The following is a 25,748-nucleotide window of genomic DNA, read 5'->3' as shown; positions in this document are numbered from 1 at the left end:
CTGCAGCTCAGAATTCTCTCCACTCCAAATGGAATCAAAGAATCTATACTGCTAATAGTCCTCAACTGGCTGGTGATCTAATGCAGAGGCTGCAAGTTCTTTTTCCAACACAGAAGATGCTAAGCAGAGAGGAACCAAATGTAGTTGTACCTCAGGGAAGCATGCCAACTCTAGGCAGTTGGAGGTGCCACCAGCCCCCTCACTATTCCTTAGTAGGGGGCTCAGGCCCCTAATATTGAGGGGGCGGAGGAGGCTGAGCCGCCAAGGCGAGTGCAGAGCAGCATCAAAAGCATGTTCTTTCTGAGCATGAGAGAGGAGGAGCCTCAGCCATTAAAGCTGTGTGTGGGCAAGGCTTCCGTGAGCCGCTAGGCACCCCAATCTTAGCCCCAAGGTGCCACCTCTGACCTCAGCTTTATTCAGTGAGTGAATACTCGCAATTGAACCAAGAAAGAAGGGTGCTTATCTGTAAGTCATGCCCCTGGTTCTTAATCATTATAATGATAGGGTTGCAAAGCACCTGTCAAAAACTTTTCTACTAATAAAGTACTTGTGTACACACGTGATTTCAGGCAGAATTTCAAACTCATTAGCTGGTATGACAAAAATATGTTAGGAATTGGTGGTTTTTGTTTTCTGAATGCAAGTCAAGGTTTTGTTTTGAACAACCTTGGTTTACAAACATTTAAAAACAAAACTCATTACCTTTCTAGTGTTGGCAGAGGCAACAGTATTCACGGTCTTAGTTGCAACTGGGCTTTCTGCTAATGTGCTCATCTCCATCTATAAGTAAGCCAGTAAGTAAATAAAACGAGTGGATTGAACATGGTCACTAAGAAAGCTAAATGGCTCAACATGTAATAAATTGTTTCCCTAAAGATATACAGTGGTGTCTCTACTTACAAATTTAATGCATTCCGAACACACATTTGTAAGTCGAAAAAAATTGTAAGTCGAATCCCATAGGAATGCATTGGGAGAAAAAATTCGTAAGTCGAAGCAACCCTATCTAAACTGCATCCAAGATGGCGGACAGAGCTCCATTCATAAGTAGAAAAATTTGTAAGTAGAGTTATTCATAAGTAGAGGTACCACTGTACAGTACTTTCAAGACAAGGGATTATCCCTTCAGCAAATCCCACAAGATTGGTGTTTGCGTGTCCCAGTTGCATTAGGCAGAGGTAAACCAGTTTGGCAAATGCACTGGTTAAGTATCCGCCTTAACCAGTTCACCTACTGGTTGAACTCACAATTGGGTCTGCACTGGATTGACATGGGTCAAGTGTGCCGTTCATGCGAACGCTGCATCATGGAAGCGGTGCTATGGCCCCCATGTGGGCTCTCGGACAGTACTGCTCCTTCCTAGATCCTTTTAACAGGGTACCCTGATGTGAAAGGATGCCACCCAATGGCTTATCTACCAAAGTTGTGATGTTTTGTTACCTACCAACAATTCTATAACTATTTCCTCAAACTGTACAGCCTGGATGGTCCGAGCTCCATGTCAAGTTGCTCCATGCAGGCAAGGTGGTCCCCAGGCTCCTACCCTCACAACACTCACCCAATTGGGCAGTTTAGCATGCCAGCTTGAAAGGGGGGTCTTGCATTCCCCCAGCTGTGTGAAGTGAACCCTCCATCTCCCGACTCCCAGCCTACCATGCTGGGCAGCAAATGACAGCCCCCGCAAGATCGCAGTAAGGCAATATTTTGTGCCTGTGTGAATTGCTCCCCTAAAACCAGTTTTCATTGACCTCAGATTAATTTACCCAAAAGTAAGATGGCTAAAAAGGTTTGCAAACCTGCTGTTTTAGCTCATTTGTCTTTTCTTTTAGATTTTCCTTGTTTGTCACCTGTTTCTGTTCTGCTTCTTGCTCATCCTCAAAATTTTGTGCTTTTCCCTTTAGTGAGTCTTCCTGTTAAATGGAAAAAAGAGCTATGGTAGCTGGGCAAGGCAATAAAAATAGTGACTGACTTTGCCAAACATATCCTATACAGTGGTACCTCTACTTACGAATTTAATGCGTTCCGAACGCACATTCGTAAGCCGAAAAAAATTGTAAGTCGAATCCCATAGGAATGCATTGGGAGAAACAGTTTGTAAGTCGAAGAAACCCTATCTAAAAATTCGTAAGTAGAAAAAATCCTATCTAAACCGCATCCAAGATGGTGGACGGAGCACCATTCGTAAGTAGAAACATTCGTAAGCAGAGTTATTCGTGAGTAGAGGTACCACTGTATAGTTATTCTTTTTAGCTTTAAATATGCCAGTAGCTTTTAATACGGTACAATAAAATATAATACTATAAAAACCAAAACTGCAAGTGAGTGGACATAAATTATTAAAGACACAGCAGCATCCAAAACACAAAATTGAGATCAAACATTATAGTAGGTGTGGGGGACCTCCAACCCTCCAGATGTTGCTGAACTACAACTCCCATTATCCACTGGCTGGGACTGGTGGAAGTGGTAATCTAAAATGGACTATTTTCACATGCTTTTTTAAAAGGATGATGAAGATGAAAATGATTTATTGAATTTATATACTACCCAGAGGTCTCAGAACAAAATCAAAATATAAAGCCACAAGATATATAATCAACAAAAAAACCAAACCCAATAACCCCCCTTCAAGGTTTAGAGGGAAAAAAACAGGCCTCATAAATTTCATTTTTATTTTATTGACATTTATGAGGCCAAGTAAAGCAGGACTCTTCTGAGTAGATCAACTGTGTTGACCTTTGGAGGCATATTAATCTAATTTTTGCCATCGTAATAGGTTATGAGTCACATGGTAGCTACCCTAATGATCACAGTGTCGGCTGGGACATACATATATTGCAGGGACTCCTGTAAATAGACAAAATTCAGCTGTAGAGATCTTCTACTGTTTGTGTGAATTATGCTTACATAATTTGTTTGAATTGCTCTTTTGGGGACACCATTTTATTCTGTCATGGTTGGTGTCTTGAACATTTTTATTTATGGTTGGTGCCTGCAACATTTTTATTTATTTAGAAAAGCAGCATATAAATGCTTTAAAATAAAGAGCCCATTGAGTTTGTATGCCCAGGCGATGTGACCCGCAGCCTGCTGCAGTTAAAGAAAGGACTTGGACAAGCGCTTTGGGTTCAAAGTAGGTCACAACTTTATGGATTACAGATGTGAGTGAGCTGGGCATGGCACTGGACATCTCCCATATTATCCAGCCTGCCTGCTGGACAACTGTGGGTGGGTGGGGAGGTCAAACCTGTTAAAGGATGACCTATAATGTGCACCAGATACAATCTGACTGGTTTGCCATGCTGGGAAGTGCTTACAGCCCTCAGCCCCCACTTGGGTGTTTGGGCAGAAGCACCTCTCCTGAGATACCCTGCTGCCATGGAGGGAGATGGAAGAGGCATGAATCTTCACCTCCAATGAAGACTAAGGGTCATACTCAATGCCATAGCCATCAAAGCTGTGGTGGTTGCTAGGAGGAAGGCAAGAAACCCCAGACAGACACAAATCAGCCTGAGGGCAAAATTCCCCTCCAACCCTGAATATGTCAACTGAAGCAATCCATATTTGTTCTAAGCACAGAAGCATATAGAATTGGTGTACAGTACACAAATCAAATATAGGTTCCAATATGGATAGCTAATTACCCCAAGCTTGTCTTCAAGTTCTGTTAAGGAGCTACACAGTTCACTGATAGAATCAAGAACTTCTTTGTGTTTCGCTGCTATTTTCTCAATGTATTTCTTTCCATCTTCATTACCTGTAGTTTACAACAAAAAAAATGAGTGGTAGCGGGTGATTGATGGCTGTAGCAAGGCTTGCTGGCGACTGGCTGTGGATGCGGCAATTGGGCAGGCGAGTGGCAGCTGTGGCGAGGCAGGCAGGCAACTGGCGGTTGCAGCAAGTGGGCGGGTGGGCTGTTGGTGGCGGCGAGTGGGCAGACAATTGGCTGCGGCAAGGTGTGCAATTGGCAGTGGAAGTGACATCCCCCACTCCCCCAAAAAGCTAAACAATTTAATTTCGGGTAAAAAAATATATAGGGGTCATCTTATACACGGAAAAATACAGCAAACTCATCTTCCTTATTTCCCAAAAATGTACATAGAGGTTTCAAAATAATATGTTCTTACCATATAAATCTTTAGCGAGGTTTGTAATCTGTTGAATTCTTTCCTCTTGCTGAGGGACTATTGGCTCAACAAACTTGTTGAATTGCTTGTAAAGTGTTTCTACTGCCTCCCTCGTCTTACACTCTGATGAATATTTTTCAACCCTGACTACTGTAGCACTTGCTTCTTCACACCAAAACAGACACTATGAGAGAAATGAAACAGAAAACCCCAGTATATTAAAACATATTTTCCAGTTAAATCAATGATGGCTCAATCAACAGTGTCAAACCTTGTCTAATCCTTTCCATAATGCTATTTGCTGTGTTTTTGTTTTGGGGTTTGTGTGATCTTTACCGATATTCAAGAGTGCACAGGGAAAAACTATCCCCAAACTGAACCCTGCTGCTTAATTTAGAAAAAGCCATTATAGTATTGATAGCCTATAACTTTAAATTGTGTGTATGCGGTTCACATATGCTAACCAAAAGAGTCAATGTAAGAAATAAAATGCAAATCCAACATTCAACACCAAAAGAATACTATGGTGGCAACTATTACTACTATTACTTTTAATGATAAAAATTCTACCTTTTAAGTAACATAATTAAACAACAATAAATATAAGAAGCACAAATCAAATCATATGCAAAACATCAAGATGCATCAAGATGGAACATCAGAATGCAATATAATGCAGAAAGTCTCATAGGTATTACAAAAACAACAGTCACAAAAATCATTTCCATACACATTCACTCTACCCAATACTAATCAAACACACAACCACCATTTACATAATCACTCAACAATCAAGTCTTGAAGTCTGGGGTGTGAACAGGCGTTAGATGAATGTGAACTATTATAGTCATTTATAGTCCAGGTTCTTTCCACAAAGTCTCTGGTCCATTTTTAAAAAGTCTGAAATGATGGATGAGATGCACATAGGCAATGTACATGAGTCCCAAACCTCGAACCGGCCCCTTAACACATCTGTAAAGTGCATTTGTGGTTTTTGTATACCTCTTCCATCATCTGCTGCAGGCGCTCCATCAGATCTAAATTCTGTTTGTAATCCTCCATAATCTTGCCAAATACACTCAGCTGTTTTTCTAATTCGTTGATTGAGCCAGAGAGTATCTCGGCTTTATCACTAGGCTGAGTTGCTAAGGAATCTAAGATTTTCTTCTTTAGATTATCGGTCTTCTTTCTCAGTACCTGTTCCAAGGAATACAGTAAGAATATTCAGAAATTCTAAAAGGTATTTTAGAAACGTTCAATAGAGCAAAAACTTACTCTATCTGAAATCACCAGAGATAGTTGAAAAGCACAGGAAATAAATACACATTTCTGCACTTAGTAGGTATTTACAACTTCCATGGAACTGTAAATTTTTTAATTACCGGTATTCTCTGAAGGCACAGCTTGGCCATTACTGCTTTACATCGTCTGGTTTACTTGGTGGGGCTGATAGCTAGGTGGTAGGTTTCTCCCTAGCATTTTAGGCCATACCTGCACGGTATATTTAAAGAATTATGATACCACTTGAACAACCATGGCTTTCCTTCACTGTTGGCCTTGGCTTTTGTTGATTTAAAAGCATGTCTGTGACCCTTTCAACGGGAATACCATATAATAATTGCATGATGCTTTGAAGACTGACGTGAAATGTTGAGTCAGTTTTGAACTTGAAACACACACACACACACACACACACACACACACACACACACACACAATGCCCTTAGCCAATTGCTAAAAGAAAAGGGATGTGTGACCTTTGGTGTTCTGTTTCATCAGCTGTGATATGAAAACTATCTGCTGAATGTTGGATCAGTCATCATGGTGCATCTTTGAGATACATATCATGCATGCCATGACTCAACGGCTATAATTGTTACCTGCATTTTTTCAGAATACGCATCAACTTGCTGAATCTGAATTCTAAGAGTCTTCAGATTTCGCGCTTTTTCAGTTTTCTTGCTATAGTTGAATTTCATGTTATTGAATTTCTTTTTGAGGTCTTTAAATGATTCTCTGAGCTGAAAACAAACCATTATTTATGAGTGATTATATTTAAAAAAGAACCCATACAGAGATAAATAAAAAAGTTATTTATACTGCAATCCTATCTACTCAAAAGTATCTTCCACTGAGTGCAATAGGACTTGCTCTTGGGTAGAACCACAATTACGCAGGACTCAGGAATAGAGCCCCAGTTGAATTCAAAAGGATGTACTTCTGAATATATATGTGGTTAGGATTGCACCCAACGTACATCCTGAACACATGGGGTTTCCCCCAGCGGAGAGATAATCTCTCTGTGTGAAAGCGTGTAAACCATAATTTAAATGCACTACAAGTATTTATTATTCTGAGGACATAGTCCTCTGAAGGGAAATAAGCTCCCAGCCCCAAATTTCTTAAAAACAACAACAACCATGTGGAAATAGCTGAGGCACATCATCACCACTAAGATAAGTGTCAAAACCTGTAACTCCACAAAAATGCTCTAATACTACTAATGTGTACTGAACTTTTCCACTTGATGCAGAAGTGAGTTTCAAGAATACTCCTCCATTGCTATTTTTAAAGAGGGCAGAGAGTAGTCCCAAGCTGATGTTCCCCTGAAACTCTTCTCCTCCAGTTTCCAACAGGACTGCAGACTCTGCAACATCTGCAGTGTATATTTTCCACTGCACCCTCGTTTCTTACTTGCTTGGAGGTCTTAAAATATAAATATGTTTGTTTCATTTTGGCCTTGCCACGTGAGCTCTTGTTTCTAACCGTCAACACGACGGATGATGTCTGTCATCTAGCAACTAATGGGATGAAACTCTAGGGCATAGAATTTGATACCCATCTGAGCTTTCAAAAAGGTGTCTTTGGAAAGGAGTGAATAGCCTCTTGAATTTTTCTGGCAAATTAGCATTGTGTTGCAAAACTAAATGCCATCTCAAGAAGCAACATCACCTTTGGATGATGTTAAATATCCCAGGATTTTCATGTGCTCCTTGCCGAAAGAGGCAGGAGGACACTTGTAGAGAGTGCTTAATTGATTCCAAATAACCAAATATATCTTCATTTTTACTGGCTTGAGATCTTGGGGCTACTTGATTATTTCTGAACCAAATTTGTATCCGATTTTTGATGGGAAGGGGAAGGCCCCACCCTGATGTTGAAGCTGGGAGGGGCCGCAAACCGATAGGCCTCCAGGGAGGCGGGTGTGTATGCTGCTGGAATGCACAAACAGAAGTGGAGAAAGATGGAAGCTTTCCCAAGAAGTTGCAGCTATCCATGATTTTTTTAAAAAGGGCAGAGGGTGACCAATGGAAAGAATGGGAAAGAGGGGGAGGGCATGACTGGAGACCCATTAATTTAACGCAAACTGGAAAGGAACACACTGCAGCTCTGTCTTGAAATGAAGGTTGGGGAAGAACAAAGGGCTTTGCCAATCTGTTTCTCTCCACCTAGTCTCTGTGCACAGTCTACCTTGAAAGCACACTTCCCCCACCCCTTTGAAGAATTCTGCGCATTGTAGTTTGTTGAGGGTTGCTGGGAATTGTAACTCTGTGAGTGGTAAACTAGGGTGCCCAGAATCCTTTGAAGGAAAAGAAGTGCTTTGAATGTGCTTTAAAGGTATAGTACAATCTCACGCTTAGACCGCAGGGCATTGTGGGAAGTAGATGGGAAGACACTGCCTCCCATCCCAGTCCTCCACAACATTCCGTTGCTGTCAAAAATAATTCCAAGGTATCATTGTCTATTCTAAGCTGTGTTTGCCTCTGCATACCCTTAGTGAAAATGATCTGTTGGTATATTCCCTGGGATATGGTACTGGGCTTTGATGTGGGAGTCCAATGCTCAAATCCTGGCTTAGACTTGAAGCTTACTAGGCAAATAATGCCAAGTCCAAGAGGCCAGATGGAGCTCTAGCTATGTCTCTCTAAACAGGTTTCTCCCTGGACTTCAAGGAACGGGAGAGATTGTCTCTCATCGTGGCTTACCGCAGAGTTGTTGCAAAGATAAAGGTTATGTTAATATATACGGTACATTTCATGAGCCCTTATATAGGGCAGGAAAGAGAGCTAAATAAGTACCACATTCCTCATCATGATCCACACTCACACCAGCCTAGAATAAATGCACTTTAAACTGAGTGTATGTGCGAGACATCTTTGAGTGCTGTCTTTACTTTCAGTTATAAATAACGCCTCCTTTTCAATATTTCATTCTTAGTTGGAGGTCCTAATTATCATTATCAGTTTATCACAAACTGAATCAGTCACAACTGTCATGTTTGGGGCCTCAGCTTCACCAAGAAACTGATTTTAAGTTAGTCGAAGTTGTCTTTTCCTCAAAAGGTGAAATTTGTACACTGTAGGCAATGAAAGGAATCCTTTGATGTCAACAAGAGAATTCTCTTTAACAATACTGTGCGTGTCAATTCACCAGTGTTCATTAATTAATTAATTAATCAATCAATCAATCTCCCTCTCTTTTTTTGGCAAAGATGCATGAAATGAGATTTTCTTGGTTCAGAAGAAACTGCTTGTATGCCAAAAGATCTGCAGCTGCCGCCACTTTTCTCTTTTAGACCTAATGGAAAATCAGCTCAGATTTAGACCACTGTCCTCTGTCATGCCTTCAGCTCCAACTCAGCATATATCCCAGTCAAATGAATGAATAGTTCTGCTTTAAGAGAGGAATTCTTTTGTAGTAGGAGAGCAATATTGCTAAGTGCTGAATCGGTCAGCACCGTCTCCTCCTAACATACCCGTTTTGTTGCCGTTCTCTTTTCCAACATACCTGCTATATTTTGGTTGCCTTGGACTGACCTGTGTAAACATCAAAGAGCGGAACAAGTGCACTGACAAGGTGGGGCAGGTGAAGCTGGTAGACTTGTTGTGGCCCTACTTAAAAATAGGGCAAATGAGAAACTTCTGAATGCATCTAACACTCCAGTACTTAGTCGCCTAAAAGAAGTAAACTCCCCTCTGATTCCAATAGCAAGCAAACTTTGGATTGTCTTTTAAGCATTTAATGAGCAATATAAGTACACCACTGTAGCTGCTATGCTTTCAGCAAATTGCAATAATAAAATTTGCTGAAACTATGGCGCCAACAGAAGTGTATTTATGCACTTGATTGCTTGTAAGGACAGTCCTTGGCTGGCCAATAAATTTTAACATGATATGGGGGAAAGGGTCATTTGAATTAGCCACTCATTCTTCTATCTATTTATTGAAAGGTAGAATTGATTTTAATCAACTTTGCCCTCTAAGAAGCTTTTCTAGTGCCTTATAGACAAAAATTTGTGCAGCTGTCCTGAAATATAGCTGCTTTGTCTTAGGTAAGGAATGATGGAGGGGATATGTGATGACAACTGCTGTGATTTATCACACAAGAAGGAGAAAACAAATAATAGAGAACAGGACACTGTTTTAATGATCTGGTTGTCATGGTTCACAAACAAAACAGAGCAACTCATTTTTTTTTTACCACTGATCTAGGAAAAAGGCTTTCAGGGACCAACCATTTAATTTGGTGTTATCACCCTAACTGATTAATGCGGGACATTTATTTAAAACAAAGGCAATATGCAATTTAGAACAAGACCTCCACTATAGATGAAGACAAAAGAAACAGTTTTCAACTTGTGACAGGATTCGGCTACGTTGTTGTGTGGGTGGAACAAGGTCTGCTCATGCAATGGGATGTTACTCGCCTCTCCTCCCCCTGCCCCCAAAAATCTTCTCTGGAAAGTTGGGGGGGACTCAGAAAAGGTTTAAAGGGCACACAGGGGAATGAGGGGGGGGAGTCTGGTTGCAGATGCAGACCGTTTCCCCCATGTTCACCCCCACCACCACCTACATTGAATTCTACCCTCTGTATTCACTGCAGGGTTGTTTGTTCCTGTGAAATAAGATGTTGCTGGTGGTGGAAGATTACCACTGTGGAACACATGGTTCTTTAAAGAGAAATGGTATAAAGACACCTCACTCTAAACCAAGCTGCACCTTGGAACTAACGTGCACACCCAAAAGAACACAATATTTTGAGCAATAAACATGAACGTATCTTGGACAATAAAGCATTTATGAAATCTAGTGCAGTCAATTGGAGATGTACAAAGAATGGGCAATATCCAACCCCAGCCTACCCTGCTATGCATGATCAGGAAGACTTTCTGCTCGAGGGAGGGACAGAATTGTGTGGATAGGCTGTTGCTGCTCCAGAAAGCATCCTAACCTTTAGGAGGAGGAGGACCTACAAGTCCCCGTGAACATGTATCTGCTTGTTAAGTATAACCAGCTTTCCCCCAGCTACCAGTAGTATAACATTTGTTTGCTTTTACCTGGTAGGCAATGTTCAATTTATTGTTTGAATGTTTTACTACTGGTGGCAAAAAGAGATAAACTGCAACGGTGACAACTAATTTAATTATTCACTGAATTTATAACTGTCAAAGGGCATTCAAGCTGACTGAACAATAGCTACAATATACTTCATAATAAACTCACTACTTTAATTATAAAATCCTGTTGGATTAGTGCTCCTAAAGCAATATAGACAAAAATAGTTACAGTGTAAAAAGGGCACCTTGCACTTTCCTGCTTTATTTTATACGTGAATTCTTGCAGGTTATAGCTAGCAGGTGGCAAACCACCAACCACTTAGGGGACCCTCCTTAATGGGATTAAACTAGTTTAAGAACATGCCATATGACTTTCAAGTGATTTATGAAGAACACTTGGGCACTCTAACCCTTTTAAAGTTTGCACAAGAGTAGCATAACCACTGGTGGAGGAAGAGGAGTGCGGAGGAAGAGGAGTGCGGAGGAAGAGGAGTGCGGGGGGAGCGCACCGCCCCTGGCAGTGCGATACCAGTGGGGTGCCATTGCGGCTGCCCCCTGCCCGCACTGGGTGCCATGCCCCCACAGGCAGTATGCCACACCCCTGTGGGCTGCGCACCACACACCCCAGGACGCACGCCAGCCACGGCCCTGCCTGCTCTTCACCCCCTGGTGCCGGAGCATGAAGCTCTGCCACTGAGCATAACATTCCTGTCCTGTGTGGCAGAATACTGCCCCCATTTGTGATTGCTGGTTATGCATTAAGGAAAACACTACCCAAAGTCTTGCCCAGATGACAATTTCTTTTTAATTGCATAGTCCTCTGGATGTAAAACTGCAGTCTATAAATATGTTTCACCCATGACAGGGGCTTTTCCTCTTTGTTGGAGGACTAAACTATGAAAGGCAAGGATGGCTATGATAAGTACTTCTAGGCTGCTGTATACTGAGAGCACAGTAAGGAAGGTGCTGGTTGGGGGCTGTTTCAGTGCCCGGAGATGCAAAAACTCCCTAACAGAAGAATGAAACCAAACCTTGGCACCACTGAGGTGAAATTCACAACTTCATACAATGGTCAGTTTCACGCTTCTGTTGAGCTCAACCAGCTGGCCCAGAGGAATCAGATTCACCAAGGGAGGTGGAATTAACAGGAAGGTGAAAGAGATGGTGAGTTTGATTCTCCTGCTAAGGACTGGAAACTAGCCGAGTGCAGACAAGCTGATTGGGAAAAGTGTAATGTGATCACTAGATGTTTTATGTAGACAAGCCGAGAATAGTACCAGTTGAGGGGACAGGGGGCGGAGAGAATCACACTTAGACACAGACATATGCATATGTCCTCATAATTAGGGTATAAGATGTTCAACTTTCCACTTCATGACGCAGAGAAGATGAAGCTTCTAATAATCCAAAAGCATAAGAAAAATGATGGTACGGTATTGACATACTGATGCGCCTAATTATGTTTAGAGAACTGCAGAGGTTTCTCACATCTAAAGGGACTACAGTATCTGATTGTTTTTATCCAACTGCTGCCGTCCATGCTTCATGGCAAACTGATTTTGAAATGAAGGAAACTTTGAAAATAGCAATCTGTGATACGGCATTAGAGAGGGGCGTCAACTGTTCCAAGAACAAAAGCCCTTCTGATGATGTTCAAGCCTTTGGACAAATAGCTATTTGGATGACAACAACTATTAATTTATCTACTATGTATCTATCTGCGGGAGTTGTTTGTTTGCATTTGGACACCTCTTAGGATATCATAATCAAATTTTGTATTATTGTCCCTGAGACAAGGCACTGATGTTCATCTATATTATTTTGCTCCAACTGGATGCCATTTTGAATCAAGATGGTGGATCGAACAATTCAGTATTGCATTGATTTTAACCACTGATTTCAAATCTGCACTGATTCTTTGGTTTCTTAGAATTCCTGAGTAATGCTGGGTAAGAGGCTACTAGTACATCATAATGTTTGGAAGAGCTAAAAATCCATTTAACATGCTTCACTTGGCATCTGTGCTTCAGACTGTGCACTGGAAGGCTACATTTCTGCTGTACCAAAATGCTGTTTGTGCTTGATGTTCAGTTCAAGTATCTCTGTAAGCCTGTAAACTGAAGCACATAAAAGCCAAAGAACAGAACACATCTTTTCAGAAAGTAGGTGACACACGTGTCTTTTTTCTTTCTTTCCATACGTAAAAACTAATCTCTGTATAGTAAATTAGCATACAGTGGTACCTCGGTTTATGAACACAATTGGTTCCGGAAGTCTGTTCATAAACTGAAGCGTTCATAAACTGAAGCGAACTTTTCCATTGAAAGTAATGGAAAGTGGATTAATCCGTTCCAGAGTACTTAAACTGAAGCGTTCGTAAACTGAAGCGAACTTTCCCATTGAAAGTAATGGAAAGTGGATTAATCCGTTCCAGACGGGTCCGCGGAGTACTTAAACTGAAGCGTTCATAAACTGAAGCATGGGTGTAATTGGTTCCGGAAGTCTGTTCATAAACTGAAGCGTTCATAAACCGAAGCGAACTTTCCCATTGAAAGTAATGGAAAATGAATTAATCCGTTCCAGATGGGTCCACGGTGTTCATAAACCGAAAATTCATAAACCGAGGTGTTCATAAACCGAGGTTCCACTGTATTAGAAAGGAAGTATTAGGTACGTTAAATTAGAAACATCACAATAGCTTCATTGACTACATGCCGATAACTTTTTACATGGGACAAGAGGCATTTTTTTTTTTAAAAAAAAAGAACTCTGCCCTCAGTATACCACCATAATGTGCGGTCTGGTTGTAAAACTACAGAGCTGAGACAATTTCCAATCTCTCTGCAAGAACACAAGTGGCATCTCTAAAATGGGTTTGTGAATCACACACACACACACACACACACAGCTCAGAAACTTAACCAAATAAAGGTGAAAGGATAGCTCTACTGAAGACTACTAAACAGAAAGAAGTGAATGGACACGACAGCTTTTGATAATTTAATATGCTTTTTTTCACCAGACCTCACGTATCTCGTCTTTTGTGGTGCAGAAGTAGAGGATGTGCGACAAATCTTCCTCATACTTTTCAGCTTTGGAATCCCAGTTCACGCTGTCAGACTCAAGGGTGTTGAGCTGCTGCCGCAGGTTCTTTACAGAAACATTAAAGGAATTCTAGAATGAGATGCAGAAATCAGGCTGAAAAATTTGGCATCAGGGACTGAAAACTGACCTGCGACATTATTTTTTACTTCAGTTTTTTTTGTTTTTGTTTTTGTTTTTAAAAAAACCTTCAATTTAAAAGTAACATATTTTACAGTAAGATTATGTTCTTCCAAGAGGTTGATGTGGTAACATTATGGCAAGATTTGAAAATATGGGGTTCAGTTCTGCATCTGCCTAACAAGGCGTGAAGCTTGACATTGGCATAAACCTGGGGAAATATATTCCCTTCAGATTGTTCTAGTTAACTGTCTGATTTTTGTATTCTGAACCTGCTACAAAGTCTTCTTTTTTTGTGTGGCACCGCTTTGAGGGATAGGAGTGAATCGTGTGGCTACATCATGGAAGATATAAACATAGAATCCCTCTGAGGGGGAAAAACATGCCTCGTTGCTGATACTGAATGCAGAGGAGCAACTGAGCACTGGGACTTTGAAACAAATTATAATCTATCATTTTGTTATTTTTATTGTGTTGTTACCATTGTGTACTCTTTATATTAGGCCCTCTATCAAACTGTACATTGATGTACAATAGAAACGTGCTTATTTGGTTTAAATGCCTGTGTCTAGTTCTACATTAGCCCTTCTTGAATGCTGAGGAAGTAATAGAAGAATATACAATTATGTGACGCTTGCTGAGCGATCCTGGCATTTAATCTCTCAGCCTGAAGGGATTTGGATGTTGCCTTTGGGTTAACTTATAAATAGCCTAGCTCAGTCATAGAAATTGCCATATGGGAAAATAGGCAATTGTCAGGTTCAATCTCTGGTATCCTTCTAAATCTGTTGTAAACAGCCCAACCCAGAAGTAATGGAGAAAAGGAAGCACCATGCCCCGTATTATCCCTGCTTTCTTCCACTACTAGGGCCTTTCTGGTGACTTACAGGATGTTGCACTGCTGAAATTATATCCATTCCAAGAGTGAGCGCCAATTTGTACAGGTGCCTGATATGTGCGTGCTTCTCCTGAGCATTATTCAAGTGAATCTTAGCATATGGAGTGTCGCTGGGCACATCTTTCACTTCAGGGATCTTCAGTCCTCCTGATTGTATGAGGCCTTCGAGCTGAGGAGATTAATGTATTATGTTTCGTTAACAACCATTCTTCTGTCCCTCCACTTGGCAGTCACATGCCATTATGTCTAGGCTCAAGACATACACAAATTTGGATCTGAATCAAGCGTTAGGACCTGGTGTCTGCGTTAGCATGGTTATTGTATAGTCATAGGTGCTTCATTTAATGTGTTCATTTATGGGGCACAGAATACACATGCATAGCTGTAGCAAGAGAACTTCTGAGGTTAAATAAATTCTTGCCATGTTAAAGGTGACTATACTCACTTCCTCTTTGACATGATGGAACTTGATAGTCTTGTTGAAAATGTCATCATATTCTGCCATCTTTTCCTTTATCTCCTTATGGAGATGAATAAGCTCACTTACTTTCTCAGACTTTTCCATATCAGGCACTCCTTTCAAGCTCAGCTGCTCTGATAACTTTAATGTATATTCCACCTCAGCATTGAGTTGCTAACAAATCAGATGCAAGAAGATTATTGAAACTTAAAAGGGAAACACACATTTAATCCAAGCAAATCACTGTTGACTTCAACCCATTTTCCCCCTCCTTTTCTGAATGTGGAGTTCACACTAGCCTGTGAATTCCCCCCGCCCCCTATTTCCAAAGCTAAGCCCTAACAGGCATAGGCAAACTCGGCCCTCCAGATGTTTTGGGACTACAACTCCCACCATCCCTAGCTAACAGGACCAGTAGTCAGGGATGATGGGAACTGTGGTCCCAAAACATCCAGAGGGCCGAGTTTGCCTATGCCTGGATTAAGATCTGGGTATCTTCCTAAATTCTGCCCCACCAAGAGTTGTCTGCTTGTTTACTTGTTGCATCCCATTGGTCTGAAAGATGGACACATTCAAAAGGAAGACTTTTAATTCAAGATTAAATTTGTCCTCTCAGTAATATGTAAAGGTAAAGGGACCCCTGACCATTAGGTCCAGTCGTGAATGACTCTGGGGTTGCGGCACTCATCTCGCTTTAGTGGCTGAGGGAGCCGGCGTACAGCTTCCGGGTCATGTGGCCAGCATGACTAAGCCACTTCTGGTGAACCAGAGCAGTGCACCTTCCCGCCGGAGTGGTACCTATTTATCTACTTGCACTTTGATGTGCTTTCGAACTGCTAGGTTGGCAGGAGCAGGGACCGAACAACGGGAGCTCACCCCATCACAGGGATTCGAACCGCTGACCTTCTGATCGGCAAGCCCTACGCTCTGTGGCTTAACCCACAGCGCCACCCGTGTCCATTCCTCCCCCAGGCCAGTTTTGTTTGTGCTCATTCATAAGACTGTCATGTCATGTGTCTGCATTAATCTCTGATTTGAAAAACAAAACAAAACACCAATCTGCATGAAAATTTGCATCAACATCCAGATTTAAATATGTATTTTCTAAATGAATTTTCTCTCCATATACATGGCTTTATGCGATTTTGTTTTAGCTGAGATGTGAAATCCAAGTGGGCAACTAAGTTCTGATCTGCACATTAGTCCAGGGTGTGTGTAGCAAGACATTTCAGATCAGAATTCTCAGGAAAATTTCTCAAGCATCCCTAACTTCTCATCTATTCTCTATATAAAGCAGATCATGGCAGAATGAGGCCAATCGTCTGGCACCTGTCTCAGGGCTTAGGCAGAAAGGGAAAACCAGAAGCTGGAAGATGCCTGCCCAGGTTTAAATCCCTCCTGAAAAATTTAGTCTCAGACTTTTATTTCTGTTTGGTTGTTTTTGGTTCTTTGAAGCATGCAAAATATAACTGGGGCGTGGTTTTGTGACATTTGTGCCACTTCCTTTCCACACAAAGGAATTTCCCCCTACTTCCTTTCCACACAAAATGCTATGTTCAATACAAACTTTATAAACAGCTCCTAGATAGCTATTTCAGTAATAATAATAATAATAATAATAATAATAATAATAATAATAAACTGACACATTTTTCAACTTCATGCAAAACAGTTTCATAAACTTATACATGTCACCCATCCACAAAACCAAAACTGTGAAGTTCTCTCTGTCACAAAATTATTAAGCACAGCATTTCTGCTGAATTTAACATTGTGTGAAAAGTTTGCTTTAGGTACTTCTAGGAGGAAGCGCTTAGAAATGATTTGTTTCACATAGGGTGTGATGTGCTTAATACCTCTTCTCACCTGAAACCGTGGCTTCATATGGTTAAATTTATTTTGCAGTTCTATAAGTACTGAGAGGTTACTCCCAAGATCAAGTGCTGTTGTAGACCTGAGTGCCTCTTGAAGAATGCTTAAGCTTTGGGTAGTCTACAATAAATAGATACAGATATCCAAATAGATATATAGATATACATGCTGTTGAAGTAAGAAAAGGATCGGGTTGTTTTTGCAAAAAAATGCATAATAAATCTCTATAGTATACAGTACTGGAGCAATGAATGAAAACCTACACATCTTTAAAGAACACACTCATATAAATGCAATATTGTGTGCACAGCAAGTGCTTTACCACTGAGCTGTTTTTAAATAAAATTGTTCCATGTTTCGCTGCTCCTGCCCAACTGTTTTTCATATATATACGGTATATGTTTGGAAACATATTGCGCATTTTGTGTTTTATGCTGTAAACTGCCCTGTGGTCTCTTGATGAGGGGTGGGACCAGTTAAAGGATCACCTTTCCCCATAAGTGCCAATTCAACCACTTCTATCTGAGGAACCCGCACTTGCAAAAGGTCATAAGATGTTCAGTTCCAAATCTGTAAGAAGCCATCATTTTAGTGTGGAAGCACTTATGCTTTGGAACGCCTTGTTTATTTTATTTATTTGCATTTGGCAGGCAACCTCCATATTGTTCTAAACACATTTAGAAAACTTATTTATTTCAACAATTCTAGACACATATGCACACATTTTTTAAAAAATAAATAAATAAGATATGCTAATTTTATCTGGAGTTTATTGAAAATTATCTTGCTGTTTTTGTTATGAGCATCTCTTAAGAGTTTTCTGGTTAAGCAGCCTATACATTTTTAAATACCTAATACAATAAAATATGTACTGCCATTAGGAATAAAGAGGGATTGTTTTAAAAGTTCAACTACTGTAGTTTATTATCCTCCTGAATATACTTTGCTCATTCAGGATATTTCTTACTCGTGACAAGTATTGATTTTGATTCGGCGCCTGTTAAGTGTTTCTCTGATCAGCGAGATAACTGGTAGACCGTAAGACACCATAAAAACTGCAAGCAAAGTCAGGAAAACCACATATTCTTTACTTACTGTTTTAAATTGTTCATTAAATTTCCCACACTGCTGCTTGATGGATTTTACTTGATTCATATTAAGTTTCCACGTTGCCCACAGCTGTGTCAATTCTTCCTTCTCTTTGTTCAGAATATCAATAGTATGTTCAGTTACTTGCACAACACTTCCCACATTGAGTATTAGATTCTCGTTTATCTGTTAAATGAAGAATTAAGAAACTTCATATATTTTTTTCTGAGAGGGGTAGAATCTAATTTTTGATACTTCCAAATCTCCATAATAGTAAGTGCCAAGAAAAAGCCAAAATTTCCTTCAGCCTCCACTTTTAAGATACCAAGAACTCCCACTTTGTGGTATAGAAAAGGAAGAGAAATCTGAATCCTTTCTCTTCCATAATATTTTATTGCACATGGAAAGAAAGCCCAGGCAGCGTATAATGCCAGCCTTATCCCTAACCTAACTAGCTTATTTTTCCTTTTTGCCATTTCATCATACTTCTCTTCGATGTTGGATAAATAAGCAAACAATCTCTTTTCTAAGCTTCCCTTCCTTGAGTTCTCAGTTGTGTGCGTGATTTCTCAGTTGTAAGGTTAGTCCACTGTACATTAATGCTGGTCCACATACTTGTGATACTCAGATGGCTTCCTTGCTTTTGTCTATTAGTCCATCTAGCCCAATATTGTCTACAGTGATTGCCAGCTGTATCTGGAAATACCTGCGACTGAACCTGGGATGTTATATCCACAGCGCACTTGCTCTACCACTGAGCTGTCTTTTGAGAAATGGTTCCGTGTTTCCCTGATCCTTCCCAACTATTATCAATATGTATATGTTTGGAAATATTTTTGGGGAAATGGCACCAAGACTTTTAATGGCGGTCAATGCTGGAGTCAGCGAATAAAAGCATCGCTGAGAGACTCACCATGTTTACTAAATTTAGAAAGTCATGTCCCATGTCTTGAGTGGAAAGAATCTTCTTTAAAACCATCTGCCACTGATCGTCAGCAGACTGTACCAAAGCCTCATTTTTAGCTTCACTATCTTCTTGCACGGCCTCCATTATATAGAATTCCTTCAGCCTCTGAGCATCACCTCCGACCTAAAGGGGTAGAAATAAGCGAGTGTAGGTAACCTCTACATTTATGTTGGAGTTTCTCTGTGATTAACTCTGGCCTGTATAATCCTTGAATCCCTTCGCTGAAGTCAACGGAAAGTAAATAAAGCAATTGTTCAAGAACTCACTATCTATTTGTTGTTCATTTCCAAATTAATTTCATCCTTAGTTAAAATAGAAAGGGATGCCGTGCCAATTTCCCCCCAGTTTCACAACTCCAGACTTCGGAAAACTGGGAATGGGTGGGGATTTATCTTTGTAAAACTCTGGGCACTTCGTAGTCTCTTCTGAGGTCATTTTATTCCATTTAAAGGGACTTTGGGCAAGTGCATCATGGATAGATCCTTTTTAAACAGCCACTATATAATTATTTCCTGCGAGGGCTGATGATCCTTTAAATGCGCTTACTGTGCACTCTCCAATTCTCTGAGCCGTCAGAAGTCTCAAGGGCAGCATTTACTAGGGTATGGCTCCCTTTGGTGGAGGCCTCGTCACTAGCAATGTCGAGTGTTTTTGTAATATCTGATTTACTTACTAAGTGGGGTGTCATTGTCAGTGGAAGCTTTTACACTGCTAGTGGCCTAGTGAGGCAGCAGACCTAACTGCAATCAGATTTCTAGTGTTCAGCTCTCTGTCTCCAGATTACCTACTTATTTATCATTCATCCTAATTATTATTATTTTTTGCAGGGAGGTTACATGATGGCTTTCTCCAGTGTATTCCGCCATCACTCATCTTATTGCAAAAAGTTTGATCTTTTAAGAAAGTGGGCTTGGTTGTCCAAGACCTCCCAAGGATTGTGAAACCAGAATTTGCCAGAGTGCGATTGAATCGCACCTTGAAAACAGAGACTGTTTGAAAGCACCCTCTGTATCATTCTGTTTTCCTGTTTCTCTCATGCTTTCAATGTTTATTTTATTTTGGTAGTTTCCCCACTCAATCACATACACCCTCCTCTCAAATCAGGGAATCACCTTCTCATAGCTTTCACATTCAAATAGTTCCACAGATCTCTGAATCAAGAAACCATATTCTAACAGCCAGTTCCTAGACAGAGGCATTCACTGAGTACTAAAGTAACATCTGCTAGTCATTCTGGTCCTTCAAGAGACTTTTGTCAGATCTTAGACTCTGACCAAATATAGTCTTAGAACAAAACCACTGCAATAATTAATTCCCCCTACCGGGGATGCCAACGTGAATACAGTCACACCTTGGAAGTCAAATGGAATCTATTCTAGAAGTCTGTTTGACTTTCAAAATGTTTGGAAACCAAGGCGTGGCTTCCAATTGGCTGCAGAAAGCTCCTGCAGCCAATCGGAAGCCACGGAAGCCACGCCAGATGTTCGGGTTCCAAAGAACGTTCTCAAACCGGAACACTCACTTCCAGGTTTGCGGCATTCGGGAACCAAAACATTCGACTCGCAAGACTTCTAAGGTACGACTGTAAAATATTGGGGGAGGGGGCAGGCAAGCCCTGCCCCGCATAACCAATCGCATGACGCAGTGCACACACACCATTTGAATGGCAATGCCCATCAACTGGGGCATATTTTATTGGGGGTGCTGAAGACCCCTTGGCCCCTAGAAGTTGGTTACTATGCTCCCTACAATACTCAGATTACCATCTCATAGGCACTTGGAGAGCTCGTAATTTATTGCATTACATTCTAAACATCATTGGTCCACCTGGCTCTGTACCACCTACACAAGTGTGGGCAACCTGTGTCCCTCTGTCTAATTTTATGTGGGTAACAAGGAGGAAGGCTGGCAGAAAGTGAGAATAAGAGAAAGAAAAGCATCTACTTTGGGCCGTGGCCCCACCCACCACTGGCTTCCACTGACTCCAGCGCCATTCATCAATCGCATGCAGCCGTTGACAGATTACCCCGAGGGAAAATGACTCTCGAGTGGGGGGGAAAGTACCTCATCGGATGACTTTAAAAATGCTACATACGGCTTCAGGATTTCCAGTTTTGAGCTAATATTTCTGTTAAGTGTTGTCAGTTCTTCATTCAAGAGGTCAGTTTTGTTAGAGAAAACTGCCACTTCTGTGGTTTCCAGTTCTTCCATCTCTTTAAAAATTCTCACAGCTAATTCCAGTTCAGTTGCCATCTCCTACAGCAGCATAAACGAAGAAAAATAACATGTAATGTGCACATTCGAATTTGCCTACCAAAAACAGGGCCACGCCTTGAAGATTTGCAACTCATCTATACCCCCCCTCGGGTCAAAAAACCAAAACAACTCCCTCTGCACAAAGGGTTTTAGGATATTAGCGTTGGCGAAAAGTGTTTCCACTTATGCAAAGTGGGACAACCCCCCCACCCCCCGCCCAGATTTCCTATATCTACCACAGCACTTCCTGAGGGTTGCAGGACCCTCAAGCATTATGGGATATGTTGCCAAGGTCTGTAGTAGGTTTGAGTGGGTGGGAGTTGTGGTGGCAGATTTAAATAAAAAGCAAAAGTTAAAGTACAATATTACAGTATTGAAAATTAATATGAAATGTGCTTAATATTAATTCTTCCATCACCATGTCTCTAAGCAACCATATAAAAAGCAATTTAAAAATCAGTCTTGTTAAAACATTTCTTGCATTGCAGGGGGTTGGGATAGATGACCCTTCCAACTCTATGATTAAAGCTTTCATGCCAGCCAGCAGGGATAATGGGAGTTGTAATCAGGCAGCTTCTAGAGCACCACAAGTGTCTTATCCCTGGCGTAATGAGACTGTTCATTGCAAGATTCTTCAATGGTGTGCAGGGCTGGTGTAGAAAAGCAACCCATTCCTGCTGTACCTGGGGAAATTTGCACAGTAATCTTCTTCTTCTTCTTCTTCTTCTTCTTCTTCTTCTTCTTCTTCTTCTTCTTCTTCTTCTTCTTCTTCTTCTTCCTCCTCCTCCTCCTCCTCCTCCTCTTCTTCTTCTTCTATCACTCGTAGCCGAGCAAGATTGTCTTCCATAAACACAATTTTAACAATGGGTCCGTAAGTGACTGTGGAGGCCAATTCTGGATCTACACGTCCTTCCACAGTGGGAACATTGGTTTCCAGGCGGGAGTTGATCATGGTGTGGATTTGCCAGGCATGCCTTCCTCTTAGCATATTTCTCCCTTGCGTCCTGAGATCGAGTTTCTTCAAAGCCCATGACACCTTTGGTAAAGGCTGTTCTCCAACTGGAGCGCTTGCAGGCCAGTGTTTCCCAGTTGTCAGTGTTTATACTACATTTTTTAATATTTGCTTTGAGACAGTCTTTAAACCTCTTTTGTGGACCACCAGCATTACGCTTTCCATTTTTAAGTTCGGAATAGAGTAGTTGCTTTGGAAGACGATCATCAGGCATCCACACAACATGACAATTCCAACGAAGTTGATGTTGAAGAATCACTGGTACAACACTGGTGATCCTTGCTTCTTCCAGTACAGTGGTACCTCGGTTTACGAACACCTCGGGTTACGAACTTTCGGTTTACGAACCATCGAAACCCGGAAGTAAGTAACCTGAGGTTTCCGAGGCCCATGAAGGCCTCCATGGAGGCATCGGAGCGTCCGCGACTGGGACGCAGCCAAGGAAGTGCTCTGATGCCTTCACGGAGGCAAACTGCGCAGAAAGAAGCCTTTCCCCGATGCAAGTGCCCTGCGCTGCGGCCGCGTCTCAGTCAAGGCGGCTGAGTAAAGCACGGGAAACCGGGGGGGGGTTCCCTTTGGAAGCTCTTACCGCGCGTTTAGAAAAGGGCTCCCAGCAGCAGCAGCAGTGAGAGGCTTGGCGAGTCGTTTCACTGCACGGCGGTGGCTGTGTTCGCAGCTCTCCTTCCCTCTCTCTGCGGTGCTGGCCGGGCAACCTTCCTGAAGCCTCCTCAGAGCAGCCGCCACCGCCACCAGACGCCAGGACTGGCCGGGGTGGCTCGCGGTGCGTCTGGCTTTGGTTGGAGCGGCGGCGGCGATGGCGGCTTCTCTCAACCGCAAGCCTCTCCACTCCGCAGGGGCGCAATGGTGAAGGCCCGGCCTCGCTTCTCTTGACCCCTCCGCGAGGCCGGGCCTTCGCCGTCGCGCTCCTGCGACGTCTCTCCAACTTCGCCGTCGCTCTCCTGCAGCAGGGCTCAAGAGAAGCGGACCTTCGCGCTCCTGCGACGCCTCTCCACAGGAGTGCTACGGCGAAGGTGGAGAGGCGTCGCAGGAGCGCAAAGGTCCGCTTCTCTTGAGCTCTCCGCGAGGCCGGCTCAAGAGAAGCGGGCTTTCGCGTCGCGCTCCTGCGACGTTTCTCCACCTTCGCCGTAGCACTCCTGTGGAGAGGCGTTGAAGGCATCAGAGCGCTTCCATGGCTGCGTCCCAATCACGGACGCTCCGATGCCTCCGTGGAGGCCTCCATAGGCCTAGGAAACCTCTTGGTAGACAGTAAATTTTTGTTAAATTGCTGCTTTAGGGGGTGTTTTTCATCGTGTGGAACGGATTAATCCTCTTTCCATTATTTTCAATGGGAAAGTTTGCTTCGGTTTATGAACACTTCGGTTTATGAACAGACTTCCGGAACCAATTGTGTTCATAAACCGAGGTACCACTGTACACTGATATTAGTTCGCCTGTCTTCCCAAGTGATATGTAAAATTTTTCGGAGACACCGTTGATGGAATCTTTCGAGGAGTTGGAGATGGCATTTATAAGTGGTCCATGTTTCACAAGCATATAGAAGGACAGATACTGAAGCTGAGGTTCCAATACTTTGGCCACCTCATGAGAAGAGAAGACTCCCTGGAAAAGACCCTTATGTTGGGAAAGATTTAGGGCACTAGGAGAAGGGGACGACAGAGGATGAGATGGTTGGACAGTGTTCTCGAAGCTATGAACATGAGTTTGACCAAACTGCGGGAGGCAGTGCAAGACAGGAGTGCCTGGCGTGCTATGGTCCATGGGGTCACGAAGAGTCGGACACGACTAAACGACTAAACAACAACAACAAATAGTAAGGTTGGTAGGACAATAGCTTTGTAAGCAAGCACTTTGGTTTCCAACATATGGCTTAACACAGGTGTTTTTTTATATATATAAAAATAGTGTAAAAAAGTATTTTACCTTAGTTTGATTTGCAAGCTCTAAGTATTTGTTCAGGACTTTCTCTGATTCAGGGACAGATGATCCAGGATTTATTGCAGCTGAGACTATTGGACCAACGTTCTTAATCTTTGTAGAGGCCTTTGGTTTTGAATAAAAATAACCAGTTAAAAACATTGAACTACTAATTTGCATGCCACCAAGGCTTGTTTTGGACATAACGGCATAATTATCGGCTAGAAGTCTTCCCTGTGATGTAGGTATAAGCATTCCACAGGTAGAGAAGTTTTGATAGGGGAGTGCTTTCAGATAAGTGATTCTCCCACATGCATTGTAAAACGGCAGGATTCTTTGAAAGAGCGTGCCATGTGTCACCACATATATTTGAGTTAGTAAAAACGACACCAGATAGCTAAAAATGAAGGCATGTTCAACTGTTCCTTTTTGTGGGACAGAGATTTTCCATGTGCACGATTAAGACTACATAGACATATATACTGAAATGCCTAACCTCTAACTACATTTCCAGCATTACAATTCAAACATATATTATCTTCCGGCGTATAAGACGACTGGGCGTATAAGACGACCCCCAACATTCCAGTTAAAATATAGAGTTTGGGATATACTCGTAAAGAAATAGGACCCGGCGTATAAGACGACCCCCGACTTTTGAGAAGATTTTCCTGGGTTAAAAAGTAGTCTTATACGCAGGAATATACAGTAGTTACTGTTTCATTAGCCAAGAAGTAAAAAGTAGCCTGGATAACTAATTTCACAAACTCTTTTCTCTCCATAAGAACACTGTCTTAATTTTTAAACTGAGTACATTTTTCGAGTCTTTGGCATTATGGCTTGTGGACGGTAATTGTGCACCGTGCACATATATTTACATTTGTGACAGCATGAATGGAAAAAATAGCCATGATGACTTAGCATATAGAATTATATTGTATATATAGCCATTGTGAGGATTCATTCCTGTTGCACATTTTTAGAAGCATCTAAATTGGATTAAGCTGTGTCTACCAAATGCCAGGGTTGATTTTAGCATGCAGTAAATATTTCATAGTGCTCTATGCTAGTAGAGAACTGTACTAGAAAACACCTATTATGGTTATAAAGGGTAATCACATTCCCCATAGAAGCAAGAGGAATTCAATTTATCTCAAATTTCAGAAAGCATTCCCCAATTTTGTGAATGTCTGGGTTTTTTTACAACAATGATCAAAAGCATCTCCCCCCCCCCACTTGTGAGACAGGTATTAGGTGGTATTCTGCCTAAATGAAACACAACCTCCATAATTAATTCGGTATGAAACAATTGTTTTCAATGAAGGGCTTTGGGATGTTTCTACAAGAACAGTGAGTGTGAAGTCCTGGCAGGGCAATAGAAGCTGACGGGCCACTTTGAAAGGGAAACAGGCTCTGTGTTCAGTGCAGCTGTCCTCTCCTCAACAAGGTTGGTCATGGAAGACCAACGATGCTTGAGACTCAGACCACTTACACACCCTACCTTTAAAGCACAAATGAAGTCCATTCATTCCCTCAAAGAAGTCTGGGCACTGTATTTTACTTCTCACAGAGA

At 41.7% G+C, this 25,748-nt stretch overlaps 1 protein-coding gene across 9 annotated transcripts in view; it reads right to left on the bottom strand.

Moving 5' to 3' along the window:
• The window catches only part of CCDC141 (coiled-coil domain containing 141), a 99,271-nt gene that overhangs the window by 18,853 nt on the left and 54,670 nt on the right, over window positions 1–25,748 (bottom strand). For 3 of the 9 annotated variants that reach the window (XM_035133974.2, XM_060280619.1, XM_035133893.2), the window contains 14 exons: window positions 24,182–24,301; window positions 21,037–21,228; window positions 18,919–19,095; window positions 18,012–18,191; window positions 16,911–17,036; window positions 15,030–15,218; window positions 14,574–14,753; window positions 13,489–13,638; window positions 6,008–6,148; window positions 5,130–5,324; window positions 4,128–4,311; window positions 3,645–3,757; window positions 1,797–1,910; window positions 703–780 (listed from right to left, as the gene is read on the bottom strand). In XM_035133974.2, coding sequence (XP_034989865.2) covers window positions 703–780; window positions 1,797–1,910; window positions 3,645–3,757; window positions 4,128–4,311; window positions 5,130–5,324; window positions 6,008–6,148; window positions 13,489–13,638; window positions 14,574–14,753; window positions 15,030–15,218; window positions 16,911–17,036; window positions 18,012–18,191; window positions 18,919–19,095; window positions 21,037–21,228; window positions 24,182–24,301 — 2,139 coding nt within the window. The remainder of the gene's footprint in view (window positions 1–702; window positions 781–1,796; window positions 1,911–3,644; window positions 3,758–4,127; window positions 4,312–5,129; window positions 5,325–6,007; window positions 6,149–13,488; window positions 13,639–14,573; window positions 14,754–15,029; window positions 15,219–16,910; window positions 17,037–18,011; window positions 18,192–18,918; window positions 19,096–21,036; window positions 21,229–24,181; window positions 24,302–25,748) is intronic. The other 6 variants (XM_060280620.1, XM_060280624.1, XM_060280626.1 and 3 more) reach the window with 6 other exon arrangements.

Source organism: Zootoca vivipara, chromosome 1 (genome assembly GCF_963506605.1).
Source record: "Zootoca vivipara chromosome 1, rZooViv1.1, whole genome shotgun sequence".
In the NCBI taxonomy this organism is placed as follows: Eukaryota; Metazoa; Chordata; class Lepidosauria; order Squamata; family Lacertidae; genus Zootoca; species Zootoca vivipara.
Note: the sequence above shows the minus strand (reverse complement) of the source record. Positions and strands in the feature narration are given on the sequence as shown.